This window comes from Ptychodera flava, chromosome 10, assembly GCF_041260155.1.
Source record: "Ptychodera flava strain L36383 chromosome 10, AS_Pfla_20210202, whole genome shotgun sequence".
Taxonomy (NCBI): Eukaryota; Metazoa; Hemichordata; class Enteropneusta; family Ptychoderidae; genus Ptychodera; species Ptychodera flava.
This window is the reverse complement of record NC_091937.1, coordinates 30,908,836-30,924,066: the sequence shown is the minus strand read 5'-3', so window position 1 is coordinate 30,924,066 and position 15,231 is coordinate 30,908,836. Positions and strand designations below refer to the sequence as shown.

The 15,231-nt window shown below is 39.0% G+C and overlaps 2 protein-coding genes across 2 annotated transcripts in view; one reads left to right on the top strand and one right to left on the bottom strand.

Annotated features, from left to right (window-relative positions):
• LOC139142498 (fatty-acid amide hydrolase 2-A-like) overlaps positions 1 to 2,379 on the bottom strand; it is a 36,664-nt gene extending 34,285 nt beyond the window's left edge. Inside the window, exon 1 of the mRNA XM_070712441.1 lies at positions 1,989 to 2,379. Within this exon, the coding sequence (XP_070568542.1) occupies positions 1,989 to 2,168 (180 nt within the window). The 5' untranslated portion in view covers positions 2,169 to 2,379. The remainder of the gene's footprint in view (positions 1 to 1,988) is intronic.
• Positions 2,380 to 2,603: 224 nt separating this feature from the next.
• Positions 2,604 to 13,381, top strand: LOC139142521 (tumor necrosis factor alpha-induced protein 3-like). The gene is made up of 9 exons (XM_070712475.1): positions 2,604 to 2,670; positions 3,390 to 3,505; positions 4,455 to 4,866; positions 5,317 to 5,516; positions 6,062 to 8,471; positions 8,793 to 8,873; positions 9,344 to 10,796; positions 10,835 to 12,339; positions 12,385 to 13,381. Exons 3-7 carry the CDS (start codon positions 4,542 to 4,544, stop codon positions 9,823 to 9,825), a joined length of 3,498 nt encoding a protein of 1,165 aa, XP_070568576.1. The 5' UTR covers positions 2,604 to 2,670; positions 3,390 to 3,505; positions 4,455 to 4,541; the 3' UTR covers positions 9,826 to 10,796; positions 10,835 to 12,339; positions 12,385 to 13,381.
• The last annotated feature ends 1,850 nt before the right edge of the window (positions 13,382 to 15,231 follow it).

Below are 15,231 nucleotides of genomic sequence, written 5' to 3'. Positions count from 1 at the left end.
AATGCATCCAACTGCACTATACACAGTGTGAGTGCTTATGCCATGACTCACATGCTGAATTCTTTCTAAAAAGTATATCAGAGTAGGTCATCTTTGACCTTCAGTCCATGGTCAGGTAAACCTTGATTTGATGATGACGTATGTAGTGTTGGCGTCATCGCTAACAATTGTTCATACTTATTCATACCAGTATACACTGGCTTATTCATACACTGGCCAGAAAGTTCATCAACCTATGAGAATTCATTCATTCAGACTTCAACAGTACGCCAGTGTGGCCTCTCAGCAAAATTGTTGCACCCTGCCACCGTTGGGTCAAAGTTCACTTTGATGTTTCTAGGGCTCACTGTAGTACATCCACTGATTTCCAGCAATTGTCTGCCATGCATCTGTATGAAGTCCATTTCTCCATTTCATTATGGTGTTACTATGCCAGTTAAATGGTGTTACTGCTGTTTGTTATGGTTGAAAGAAAGCATATTCTATATACAATAGGTATTCCATGACAGACAGACTTGACGATGTGCAGAGAAGATCATTATCAAGAAAACACTAGCTGCAATAGCTTGATTTTATTTTAGCATAACTGTTGGACTCTACTTACAGTGATTACAATATATATATATATATATATATATATATATATATATATGTGTGTGTGTGTGTGTGTGTGTGTGTGTGTGTGTGTGTGCCTATCTATCTATGACATACCCTTATATAAATGTATGTAATATTTGTAGATCTATTGATGGAATTCATATATGAAGAAATTTTGTTCATATAGTAGCACACAGATATATATGTAACCGGTATATATATTGATATATCCTGATAGACAACAATTTGATGATATATATGTGTTTGTGTTTGTGTGTGTGTGTGTGTGTGTGTGTGTGTGTGTGTGTGTACACTACCTGGCATACACTGTATCACAAAGAGAGATATATACATATTAAATATTTTATTCTCTGCTTGTTAAATTTGATTAACTATAAGGGACCGTTCAGTTTTTACGGCCAGGGGGGGGGGCCGGCAAAATCTTGTCGCCGGTGTTCAAAAAAATGATGACCCCCCCTGCATTTTTCGCGAAAAAAAAATGATGACCCCCCCTTTGTCAGAGGAAAAAATTTGATGACCCCCCCCCCCCCCCAACTGAAAAATAACCAAAACCCATATGTCAAATTTACCCGCACGGTTCGGATTTGAACTCCGGTACGCGGCGCACTTTATTCGTGTAGCAGAGATGCCAGTGTACAAACTTCTCAGCCACATCCATGCAAACGTCTGTTAATTAGGACGACTGTAAGGCAATTTTAACTTCATTTCCATAGACAACTTATGTCCATGGACATTGTATAAAGTAAACTTTATTGGAGTGGTTCGCCAAAGGCAGCCCTCCGGTTAAGAGGGTCATGGGCCATTACGTAAAGTCAACTTTATTCTAGTGGGCAACCAAAGGTGGCCCACTGGTAAAAAGAGGGTCGATCATGGCCATTGCATGAAGTAAACTTTACTGAACAGGGCCGCTGAAGGTGTCCGGCCGTTAAGATGGTCATGGGGTATTACAATAAAGTCAATTTATTGTAGTGGGCCGCCGCAGGCGGCCCGCCGGTAAAGAGGGTCGATCATGGCCATTGCATGAAGTAAACCTAATTGGAGTGGGCCGCCAAAGGCGTCTGCCGGCTAAGAGGGTCATGGGTAATACATAAAGTATATTTATTGTATTGGGCCGCCGAAGGCGGCCCGCGGTAAAGAGGGTCAATCATGGCCATGGCATAAAGTGGACTTTATTGTAGGTATTATGTTTTGAAAATGTGGTGACCCCCCCCCTTTCCTACCAGTGAAAAAGTGATGACCCCCCCCTTCTTGGATTCCAAAATTATGATGACCCCCCCCCCCTGGATTTTGCCGCCCCCCCCCCCGGCCGTAAAAACTGAACGGTCCCTAACATATGAAAAATGGACTGGCCTATAAAATCCGTGTCCTACCTGTCTCTTCCGTATTTTTCTGGCAAGGCTTAAGCCACTTTCTAACAGTAAAGGATTTGTAACAGGCGGGACGGTTTTCTTGGGTCTCCATCCGTATATAAGAAATGCGATAAAACTGACGATGGTGCCAGAAATGGTCCGGCATATACTTTGGATGATCGCCAATGCAGTGCTTGCCATGGTTGCCAACCCGGTCGAACGCTGGTTCCAGTGACCTCGGGTTACCTTTTTCAAGTTTGTGATCCTGGCAACGCCGTCCTAAGATCGTGATTTCTGAAATGTTTCTTCCGTGACACTCGGCTCTGCGAAAAGAAGAAAAGCAGGAAGAATCTGGGTGCCGTGGATCAAGAGACAGGTGTAGTGTATCATTCCTAATGAAGATAGATGGCACCAAATTGGACCCTCTAAGTCGTAATAAATTGAATGATATATTTCGCTTTCGATTTAGTAGCTTACTTTATTTCCATAACTATCTTTCATTTCGTTAACCCTCCTCCTAGGTTGTTACTATTATATTCAGTTTTTAGAAAACATGGAAATGGCCTTTTAATCTTTCCATGAACTCCATAAATATTACAATCTATGAGGTAGGGCGCATGCGTAGTAGACATCATACACTATTTTTAGCTGGGGATTTCCCAAAGTCGTGTATCCTTGAAATGCGAAGCAACCGTTCTTCTAGGTAAGTGTCCACATCTGCGGCGAAAAACGACAGATATTAACAGATTTTGCCGCCATTTTTTCATAAGTTATACATATTTCGCAAGTTTTACGGCGATAAGTTATAATCTGAGCCTTTTTTTGATAACAGGTACGAGGATGGATCCAGAAAATGAAGGCAAAATGTTTCCTCGTCAATTTTTGTAATTTTTTATTCCTCTTTGCGTCATGGCGACCGCGGAGATATTCACAAGCAGTTCTTTACACTGTCATGAACAAGATCATAACCTTACAGCCATTTTGAAAAAAAAAAACGTGTATCTCACATGAATGAAATTGTTTATGAAAAAATAGAGTCACAAGAAAGATAATGTGACCAACTCTGTTCACGCACAATTCCGCGTTAACGCGTTTTGTTGCTGACAACATATGAGGCGCGTTCACACGAAGTTCCACTGTGCTGCGTCCGAGTTGAACCGCGTGTAATGTGATTTTTCACTAATTTTGTGTGCATTTACTTTCCACATTGTGAATGATTCGTCATATTTTTCTTACATTACGATAAAAATTGGGTATATCCCAGTGATTCAAAGTTTAAGAACCGGCAAAGATACGAAAAGCTTGCAACTTACGTGTGTTACGAGTATAGTACTGGGACTTTCCAATGACCGACCAATTTCCGGAAATAAAACTACAGATATGCGCGGATGTAACATACTTGTAATACTTTTACGTCTACAGCGGTCACAGGCAAGCTATCCAACTAACCGACGTCAACAAGCTTAAGTTCCACGCGTTGTCAAATATCCAACCTAAAGTGTCAATTCAATCACTTGTCAGCGGAGTCCTACCACAAGGTATTTTTCAAGTTACTTCATTGGCTGCTTCAACTGTGCCTTTCTTCAGTTCCTATCCCTCCTCGTCTCCCTCTCCTTCCACTTCTTCTCGTTCTTCTTTGTAACAGTTTAATGTTCAAGTTCATGTTTTGTAAATTGAGATCGAGTCTCCTGTTTTAAGAAGCCTTGAAAGAAAGCCTGGCTTACAGTGTTCTGAACAGTCATTGAATAAAATATTGTCTAATAGAAACCTATGAGCAAAGCAAAAACAAGATAGTAGCGACATAACTGCAACTGTTGAACACATCATCTCTTTCTCGTAATTTACTGTCATCATTAAAATTTCCTTCGTCTGTTTGTTGTGCTGTTATTTACAGCAGTTTCTCATGTCTCATACAAGTGTTATTGGATTGTCATAGCCCAGAAATACTTATCATTGGTTTCAGTCAGGTAATAACCATGCAGTCACTTTATTATATTTTAGGAAGTTTCATTCATTCATTCCTTTTATCACCTGTATATATGTATAGTATGGCAATCCTGAACAACTGAACTTCTTACACTTGTCGAGTTTTGTATCAGTAAAACAGCCCTATACTTTATTCATTTTACATTATATTCATCTTTACAGAGGTGACATTCAGTACTCAGATTTTAAGTTTTCATTTTTCCACAATGTTATTCTGAATGCCTTTAAATTTTCCACAGAAGAAAAAGAGAGGTAAAATGTGGACATGGAATTTACCATGCAATTTCACCATGTATAGTATACTGCAAAGATTGAATATGGAACTAATTCACCCCATTTTGCTTATGCAGATCTACCTACCCCCATTGAAAACAATGTTCGTATATGGTATATTATAATATATTGTTCCTTCCGAGTGATATCGGACTGGAAGAAATATTTTGATAAATTGCAATATGATTAATCCAACGGTTTGAATATGTTTCTTTGCTTTTGTTTTAGGTCGGCCAAAGTACACCCAGCAGTTGCTAAGTACAGCTCTATATATACACACTTAGTGGAGCTTGTGGGCGGATTGTCAAACAAACCATGGTGCATGCTCAATATGATCAATACCGCTCGCCGCTTAACCTTCCCAAGAAGATATCAGAAAGCAACCGTCAGAAGGCCGCCATAGTGAAAGAGAAAGTCAACCAAGATGTGGCTGCATCACCTAACGATCATAAACCTCACTATTTCCGGAGGATTGCCCGGTCCTCTATACGTCTGCCACCACTCAGTATGTACCCGACCGAGCTGCAGACCTTCCTGCACGCAGATCTCATCGATCAAGAGATTCTAATGGTTCTTGTCAATGCAACGGTATTAAACTGGTGTATGGCCGCCAAACAACTATTACCCATTCAAACAACAGGTATTTATGCTGGCAGTAGTATTTCCTTCGTCATTTACCATATGATTTCACTTTCCAAACTTCTAACCCTTTCACCACTATGGTTCCATTGTTTTCTGTGGTGAAGTTTTACCACTGGAGAGGAAAATGGGGGGTGAAAGAGTGAAGGGAGTAATACCATTTCTTGCCGTAGTTTCAAGGTACATAAACAAATCATAATGTACATCAGAAAGGCATTTTCAAGTTTTTGAAGCAATTTTTCAAAAATCAGATATCACAAACTGATTGCCTTTATGATTCTAAGACAATGATAAACAATGAAAGACTGGAAAAATACCTCATAAATTTGTGAATGCCACTGACGTATTCTATACCATACGTGCATCAACAAATCAAACATATACATACCATACACAAAGGAGACGTACGTGCATGTTTTTATTCAACCATATTTGTGTTTCTGATCCATAGCGGATGGAAACTGCCTCATGCATGCCATATTCCTCGCGATATGGGGTATTGAAGACGAGGAACTTTTCTTGAGGCGACTGCTGCACAACTCACTGACACAGAACAAGCAGTTTCAGGAGGACATGCGGAAGAGATGGGAAAATGAACGGAAGAAGGTGGACACAATGCTTCCCGGAGGAGAGCTTCGATACAGATCAGCGGTAAAATTCTATAATTGTTTTTTTTCACTTTTTCCCTTACATTTGCTTTCTGTGACAGAGAAACTACAATACAAATCAGACATGTTGACTAACTAATCTGCTTTCATAAGAAAAGTAACGCTGACTGATATGATAACCACAGCTTATAGGTTTAATGTACTCAATTCAAACCATAAGCAGTCAAATCACTGTATATTGTGCCAGTACACTTGGTACCTACAAGGGATAGGTTATCAAAAATGACTAAAGATCACCTCATCATCAGTTTTTTTGTGAAATTTGCTGGTTTTAACAGGTGGGACCTCTACACAAACATATATTTGTTGATCCTTTTAACTTTTCTTGAGCTTCTTTCAGACCCTGCATACCACTATTCAGTACATTTCTCTTTGGTGAATTTCTGGTTCGAAACTTTGCCTCCAAAAATATGGATGGTTTTGTAATATATCATTGCCAGGAAATATAGAGCAGGCAGCTAATACTTCATTGATAGTGGCATGGAATTGCAACTTTTGAATTTTATTTTCATTTTGCATTTGTAACAGCAATGGGACGAAGAATGGAAAATGATGATTCGTATTGCTGACCCAGGTCGTAGACCGGCGGCCGAAGATGGCCTTCCGTACCAGTGTTTAGATGAGTTCCATATCTTCGTAATGGCAAACATACTCCGTCGCCCGATAATCGTAGCTGCTGAGAACATGTGGAGAGACTTTGATGGCCGTTCTCTCCAACCCCAAAACTTTGGCGGCATTTACTTGCCGCTGTGCTGGGAGCCAAAGGACTGCAGCAAAACGCCTGTCTTTCTGGCATACAATGTCATGCACTTCACACCACTTGTGTTCCAGAAGTCTGGCTCCATTGCTGAAGTCAAGTCAATGACAGCTGATGCACGATACGCATTTCCAATCGTTAAGAGCGACATGAGCCCAATGATTGTCCACTTTCTCCTGGATCAAGAAGAGCGAAAAGTCGGGGATCTTCTACCGAATTATCTGAATGTTATAGAACTGGAATACAGGGGTGCAGGCGGGCTACAGAGAATACAAGCTGTTGAAGCCGAACCAAACGATCTCCCTGAGGAAATGGATCTCATTCCGGATTTCTTCAAGGAAGCTGAGAAGCAGTATCATCTTTGGATGGACCGGGAATTTGGAGGTGATTCACTGCGCGGTGAACTTCCGGAAGGCAATAAGAAAGCTGTCAATTTCAGGATGCAAAAATGTCAAATGGAACACTGTCAAAATGTAGGAAATTGGGACAAAAGTTGTGGCATCTGCGATGGCTGTGTGAAAACGCTACAGGAGCAGTCTCTTATCCAAGCATATCAGGCGCCTAACCCTATTGCAAATTCAGGCCGGATAGAAAGAGTCAATGAAGCATATTCAACGTCCGGTCAAGTGTCCTTGCACGGAAGCCCAGTAGTAACGCCCACAACGCCCGCTGAGAATACCAGACCAGCACCAGGCAATGTGAAACTGCCCTCCTACGATGACGTCATGCGAGAGGGAAAGCCCAACCCGCAAAACCCAAGAAAAACTGGCTTTCAGTTTATTCCATCTATCCTACCAGTCGAATGTGCTACTGAGAATTGTGACAACTTCTGTGGAATTTCAACTGGAAAGTTTTGCCATGCATGCATCAAAAATGACACACGTCCAAAAATGGATCAGATTTGTGCCACAGAAAATTGTATGAATCTTGGTAACCACCTGACCGAGGGTCTCTGTAAAGTTTGCTACGACCAGAAGTCCTACATCAAGCAAGGTTCAGCCAGGCCGTCTGCTCCACCACCGAGCATAGCAAGTCAAGCAGGAGTGATTAGGGCATCATCAAGTGCACCGCTGACGACACCCAGCGATCCCAGACGTTCATCAAGTGCCTCTGCATCACCCGTACACGCAGCTGGCCCACTCCAATCCCCAGAGGGAGACAAAAAGTCAAACAGCTTACCTGTTGAGTTTGAAGACATGAAGGGCCCTCAGAAATGCATGATGCCAGACTGCAAGATGACGGGCTACCCAAAATTCCAAGGTCTCTGCGAGGGATGCTACAATCAACAGACTGAAGTATTCGATGAATTTCAAAAGAGGAAGCAAGTCCCAAGCTCAAAGCCTGCTCCCATGTTTACAGAACCAGTGGCAGCCAAACAATTAGTTGAACCCCGGCCAAGAGTGTCGTCTGAAGGAAGTGAACCAAAGCTCTGTATGACGAGAGGATGTGATATGTACGGTAGCCCCGAGTACAGGGGATACTGCTCCCAGTGTTTCCTAACTATACTCAGCCACACAACCAAGAAACCACCACTTATCCCAAGTACCCTTGCCATAGTGCCAGAACCCGACTTCCGCAAAGCACAGCAAATGCAGAAATGCATCACACCAACATGTGTTAGAGTAGGCTTCAGAAACCTCAAGGGGTATTGTATGGAGTGTACCAGAGCAAATATAGCAACTGCCGGCGACGTCCAGACAGCTGGGGCTCCGGCTGTTGGAGGTGCAGAAGGTGGCGTCAAACCGCCAACGAAGTTCAAAGTTCAGAAGCACATCTGCGTCAACCCTGGGTGCGAGGGCGTACGTATGTTGAGTGAAGCTGCCGGTGGGCTTTGCTACTGGTGTCATGAGAAAGCGACAAGAACTATCATCCGGGAACCAGAAGAAGCTGAAGAGAACGTGCACGCTGTACCGGAAGAAATCCCCGTCGCTGAAAGATGCAGTAACCCAAAATGCGACAAGCGTGCCATATCCGCGGAGAGAAAACTGTGCGAGAGATGCCTCAACGTCTTGGAAGCAGCCAAGGAGCCACCTAAGAAAGAGAAATCAAGAAAAGTTGCCGGAGGGTCGATCCCCTGTGCGACAGCTGATTGTCCCAACGCCCGTCAGCAAGGACGTCAAGGATTCTGCCGTGATTGCTACCACAAGTACCTGGACAACCATGAACCTCAACAACCACCAGGTAAATAGTGAAGAGCATTGGTAAATGTAAAAAATCTGCATGTGGTTACACAGTAATCCCTCGCTTACACAAGATGACAATATATTCTCACTGAAACTACATGAAAGATTACACCTTGAATTTTCAAAGTGTAATCTTTTATGAGTCCTAGGGATTCAGCTCGGCGTAACCACCAGCAGAGTTTTCGTACAAACTATGAGTAAAAAGAATGAATTCAATATGATCATACCTGCTGTCATTTTGTGATTCCTAAGAAATTTACGTAATGGCTTTTTGTCTTCCAGTCTCTCATGATAGTATCTCACTTCTTTCTTTTTAAAGCACCAAGACCAGCAAGCCGACCTGTGCAAGGTGCAAACCAATATCCTAAATTTGACCTGCTGAAGTGTCAGTCACCATGGGGTGAGTTTACTATAAAAGAAATTTGTCTTCTCTCAAAAAACCCGTAAAAGTTGCGAGCATGATCTTTGTAGTTAAAATACAACAAAACGTGTTGAATTTTTCATTTCTGTACACAACATTCAGTAAAAGTAAAGTGAAGTATTCTCCGAAAACTGATACATGAGTGTGTTAATTTTACTGTTAAACACTACAAGGACAATAAAGTCTTAAAGCTCTACCTTGCAAATGTCAACATTGCTCAACACAAAACATTTGATTTCAGATAAAAAATTTCTACACATTTGGAAAAGTCAGATTTACTTTTTACTAGCCGATGTTCTTTAGCTTCCATGTACTGAAGAGCATTTGAAGCCATTACAGTGATATATTTTTCTCTTTTACTCGAATTTTTGGTCATATCAGTGATTCTAATGTTGAAATTGTGAACTGTAAGCATTAAAAGTTGCCATGGTTTTTTTTAATATTTTCAGGTTGTGATATGTTCGGTGACCCAGATAATGACAACTTGTGTTCAAAGTGCTTCCAACGTACACAGAGGAAAAAATACCAGCCAGCAGAGCCATTTTATCCCGCCGCCTACCACGGCATTCCAACAGCCGATCCCATACCAGGTAATGCCTATGACGAACCATGGGGCTACAGAAATAGAAAGTGTGCTACGCGCGATTGCCCAAATGTTGGAAACCCGAATATCCTAGATGGCCTGTGTGATGAGTGTTATAATGTTTACCAAGACATCCGACAAGCACCTAGGTATACGCAGCTGCGAGAGCTGAGACCCGAGCCCCCAGCCTCGCCTAAAAAGAATTTGATCTCTCAGTGCAAGCAAGAGGGATGTGATCATTTTGGCAACCCTAGATGTTTTGGCTATTGCAATGAGTGCTATGAAATCTTGAGAGCCAATGCGCCGGAAATTCTCGCGGCAGATAGGTTGAATCAGGTGCAGATATAAAAAAAGGGCAACTACAGTTAATAAAGTTATGCTAATCCTGGCATATCTGATGCTGTGTCAGGCCACTCACTCTCCAGTCCGAGAAAGTCGGTCAGAGAGTGAGCACAGTGTTCAAACGGCTCCGCTCCAAGTTTTGTTGAAGTGTGAGCCAGAGTCTCAACCCCGTGAAATGCTCCGTCAGACATAAAGCTTGTTAAAAAGGCGTGTCCGTCACAACAATCGTGCAAAGATTCTAAATGAAGAATTCAGAGTCAGAAACGACTTTTAACATATTTGAAATTTGAAATCATTTCCTTGATCCACAAATGTCAAGTCGATGCATTTTCAGTTACATTTAAAAGCCAAAGTAAATGACACTGTGTTTTATTCTGTCTCAAGTGTAGAGTCTTGGTAGCCCCATACAGCATGTGGAAATGCCCAGTGTTTGGCTCTTTTGCTCTTCAGTGAGAAGTGCATTGCTATTGTTGACAACGGAATTTTAGTTCAAGACTGGTACTCATCTGTCAACAATAACAACGCCAGCTAAAAATATGCACAGTGTTTTCATAAGTGGAACAGTGGGTATATCAACATGCTATAGGGAATTGTCAGAGGAATTGTATTTGATAGCCAAAAAGTGCCCCTTACTTTGGTTTTGACAACAGATAATATTTCACTATCTCTCATTTCACATCAACTGTTTTCAATTTTTCCTACACAGCTGCATAGCATGTAATGTGTTTTTCAGTCGCTGCTCTTTTCAGTTATAATTACGGAAATATATTTTGTACGACGATGTTATTTTAATAACTCCAGGGAATCACAAATATGAATTGAATATTTACAAAATGGCTCGTATTCTAAAAAACCGTTAATATGTTTTTCAACAGAATCAGTAAATTGTACTCAATACATAGTAAAGAAATTTGTTATCTTCGAACACTCGCAGTATTTTATCTTTGTATATGCTATCCATTTAACACAAAAGCACTGCTTTAACCATAGACCTTGGAGCGAGATCTCACTCCAGGGTCTATGCTTTAACTGATACCAGTAAAACACTCATCTCATAGTCGACCGTGTCTTTTTCTGTACCTGAAATTTATTATTTAAGAAACAGATGCTGGAAAGACTTGATGTGTAATGATTATTATTATAGCACACAGTATTTTGCCTTGACATAAAGATGTATATCTCCAATTTTATAACAAAATATCAACCACTGTTATACTTTACTTTGAATTATATGGTCATAACTTCCCTGTCATATCAGCAAAGTTTTTGCAAGTAAAGGTCAATGATATTTATTGTATATTTTAGATGTAATCTATGATAAGCAAGAAATACAACTATAAACAGAATTTGTTTTCAATTTCTAGGTTTTCAGTAAAGTTTTAAGGTCAGATTATCTTTACCTGCTCTTCTTGAGTGATAGCTCTGGCCTTTCACAGTGAATTCAAGAATACTCCGGGCAGATGTATGACTAAATCATGAGCAAAATGGCCAGTCATATAATGAGATTCGATATAATTTAGCAGTTTTAATTACTTTGAAATCTTGTTGTATGACTGGCCATTTTACTAGCCGTATAGCCATATGCCTGCTCAAGGTATTCTTGTGTCTGCTGTAAATTGGTTTACCAACTAACACTACTACGTATAGGTTATACTATACACGGGCAGATTATAGTACTTTGCAGTCTGCAATATGCATTAAAAATTACCGATAATTACCATTATTTTTCACATGTGATCAGAGTGGCATAGTGTCTTTGAAATTGTGATATCATTTACAGCTTATGATTCAATGTAAAAGTTTGCAGTATTTGTAAAAAAAGGTTAAAAAATAATAAATAGCAAAAGTGGCAAGAAAAAAGGTGAAACGTTTCAAAGAAAAGGATTTTTTTCCTCTGATCAGTTTTTAGGTTTATTGAAGATGAATGAAATTAACTGTAGTAGTCATAGAAACCTCACTAAATGCTGGGGACAAATATTTCATCAGTTCTTATCTCACACTTACATACAAAAAAAATATATGACAAAAACATAGATAGACAAGCAAAAGGATACACATAAATAGATTTGTTATCCAATTCTCAGAAGAGTTGAAGTCAAATGAAACTTTTGAAAATAAAATAGACTCAGTTCATGAAAGTGAATTTAGATTCAAATAAAGTCAAAACTATGCATGATTGTGTATAAAGTGCAAAGCTAGGCTGAGCATTGATATCCCCTGTTAGATCATATGATATTTCAATGATACGCAATTTTTTAAGTAGTGTCTCAACCAACACGCTAGCACCAGAGCAACGACAAATCTTTTTGTCATTTAACCTGTGAAAGTTTTCACAATATCTACCGGTAGATAGGATGTTGTTATTTCTCATTGCAAAGTGTTCCTTTGTGTGAATTTTCATCGTCTGTGTACACATACTGTTCACATTCTCCATAGAGTGTAAATAATTTTAAGAGAAACTCATGAAAGCAGCAAGAAAATCCCCCTTGAACAATTTATAAAATAGATGTAGTGAGATAGGTGAATATGTATTTAGGCGTCATTTGAGCATTTCATGTACCGTAGAACAAGGGTTTTTCAAGCAGAAAGAGGTTCACACAGGCTGACTTTCTATGACGTCTTAGAAACAACTAGCCTGATTATCACTCAGACTTTGGAAATGTCCAATGTCTTTATTTGCTTGTACATTTTTGTAAGTAACTTGTTAGATATTCATGTACTCTTTATGTGACTGTCAATTCATGAATATCTTTCTGTGTATATAATATATTCCAGAATCCGACATGCTAGTATAAAATGCCATTGGTGGAAATTATTTGTCGTATTTGGTATGTTGTTATCAAGGGTTGCTATTTGTCTACTTGAAGTGACTAAGTTTTTTCAAACGAATGTTAGTGAATATCACATGATTAAGTTCAATGAACATGACTATTGTGCCCAATTTACTGTGCTTTTTGAAGAGTCACAAAATCTTCTGCAAGTTTTCTTTTTCTATTAATATTTTTTACAGAGTTTCGATTGAAGCACTTTGAACATCTTGTAATTGAAAAAAGCCACAATCTTAGAATTTGGCTGATTTAGACAATTTTTTTTGTGCATGGCAACTAGCATCCCTAAGCAGTGATCATACTTCTATCAAAGGTGAAAAAGATCACTGTTTGATAGACTATTGTTTGTTTGTAGTTTAGTTTATGTTTACTGGCTATATGTTTATTGAGGTATGTTATCATCATGACTCTTGTGAATAAAGTTTTCCCCTTCATACCAGTTTTATCTAATGCACCATTTGAGGTGCAGTGTATCCAAATCATAACGTGTCATTTTTCAGTTGTATGTCTATATCTTAATTGTCGGTCATATTGTTTTACAGACTTAATTTTGATTGTGTTGCTATTTCTGTCTAAATACATTGTAATCTCAAAGTTTAACTTTTTGTACAAAACATCCATATAAATGTTGTGTTGATGCAAAATTTTCTACCTGTTCTTTAATCACCATGGCATCCGTACCTACCTTTGTGGTAAAATAAAGTTTACTACCAAAATTCTCGGCAAGACAAAAATGTGATTTAAGTGCAACATTTGTTTAAGTGACATTTACAATATACACTAAATATGTGTCCAAGAACATCCTAAGTGTCTGTTTAAATGTAATTAAAATGCCCATGACCTGATATAAAGCTCAAACTCAAAGCAATTTTTCTGGTTCATCAGTGTTGTAGAATGTACTGGTACTTGGGCTCACTTATCAGCAAGGTTTAAATTTATGTATGGAGAACCGGCAAATCACATCATTATTATGTCAGTCATCTCAGTTGCCAGCACTGTAACTTTGGTGACTCAGTTTATATCACAAAATGTTTCTTGAAGTATTGAATTTGGGAGTCTCCCATGGCTATTTGTCTGGTTATTACCAATGCAGAAAATTCATGATTATCAAGATATCATTTGCCCATTAACAGACTTTTATCCAGCTCTGATCCTCTTTATACAAATTACAGGCAAGTCATACACCGTACACTCATGCTAAAAAAATACCTTGAATATAAAATGTTAAAAAAGTGAGTACAAGAAATTCACGTTTTTATTAATGGCATTTAAAACAAAACTTAATTTTCTTTCAAAAGTTAACTTCACGTGAACTAGTGCCCTGCCAGTTTTCCTTGTTCTCAGACTGATATGTTGATCCAAATCTGAAAAATATTTGTCAGGTTGAAATGATCAAATCTTATATACTGCCTGAGCAATTTGCCCTTGTATGTATTATATGTAGTATCCAAACAGAACACAGCCGCTAATCCTGCCCAGACTGTCCCAGATAGCAACATCTACCTGCTCTCTGGACATCAGTAAACAGTACTGACAAGTCACCAAGTTTGACCCAGACATTTCTCACATGAGAGTATTCACTTCATTATCTAAAAACCATGAGGAATGTACGACTGTTGCTAAGAGTAAAGGGAAGAAGTACAACAGTTCTCTGTTTCAACATTGTCATTATTTTTTTTCAGTAGATAAGAATTCTATGGCTGCTGCAAGATGCCATTTGTTGTATTCATGTAATGTATTCATGAAAAGATACAAATGATTATCCGCAGTATTTAGTCACTCTGCAGTAGTTTCCAACGTTTACAAGTTATTTTTTGAAACAAAAGGCAAATTCTTGCTTTTCAATCTTCTCATTAAAAGCCCAGCAATCCATGAAATTTTATGTTATCCCTATCAGTTTTCATGTCTCATAATGCATTGTATTACTAACGTATGCTGGCATCGACCAAACAAAAATATTTAGCACAAGGACAAACTTTTGTGTTCAGTATGTATTTGTTTCATGTGATTCAATGTGGCTGATGTATTGTCTCAATCTCCATTTTTGTTGAAATTGTTTATGTCCTTATTGTAACAGAGTTATACTCATGTATGTAATAACGTATGATTAAAATTGCTTCATGATTAAATTCAGTAAAAGTGACAATCTTTGTTTCTTTTTTTTGAGTTATTACTCTTGTACATGGTCACTCAGATTGGCTCAAATTGACTCTAGTATTGGTGTCTTTGCTATTTATACCATAGAATCGGTGGTGCATCTGAATGTGAGCCTCATTGTCTGATTTCTGCCATATTTATGTACCAGTAAAATGATATATTAACCAGTAAAAGTTAGTGCTTGTACAAGTTGGTTATTCGAAGTTCAGACTGCTGAAAGTTTTTCAGTAACAATGTCTACAGATTAATAGCATTTTGCAAGGAAACCTTTGTGAGGCATAACTGAGGCATATTGTTTGTATGAATTTGCACACGGTTGATGAAATATAGCTTGGCCCCCTCCCTACTGAACACATTGATTTTCATCAGGCTTGTGTACGTTTCCTTGACCCAAAGCCTCCAAATGTTTTATTTGGTTGGTATGTTC

Bases quoted from the DNA above. Each gene is read 5' to 3' on its own strand.
- LOC139142521 (XM_070712475.1), top strand. From the start codon at position 4,542: ATGGTGCATGCTCAATATGATCAATACCGCTCGCCGCTTAACCTTCCC. The intron at 4,867-5,316 runs GTATTTATGCTG...TCTGATCCATAG, and splicing joins ATTACCCATTCAAACAACAG to CGGATGGAAACTGCCTCATG. The intron at 5,517-6,061 runs GTAAAATTCTAT...CATTTGTAACAG, and splicing joins AGCTTCGATACAGATCAGCG to CAATGGGACGAAGAATGGAA.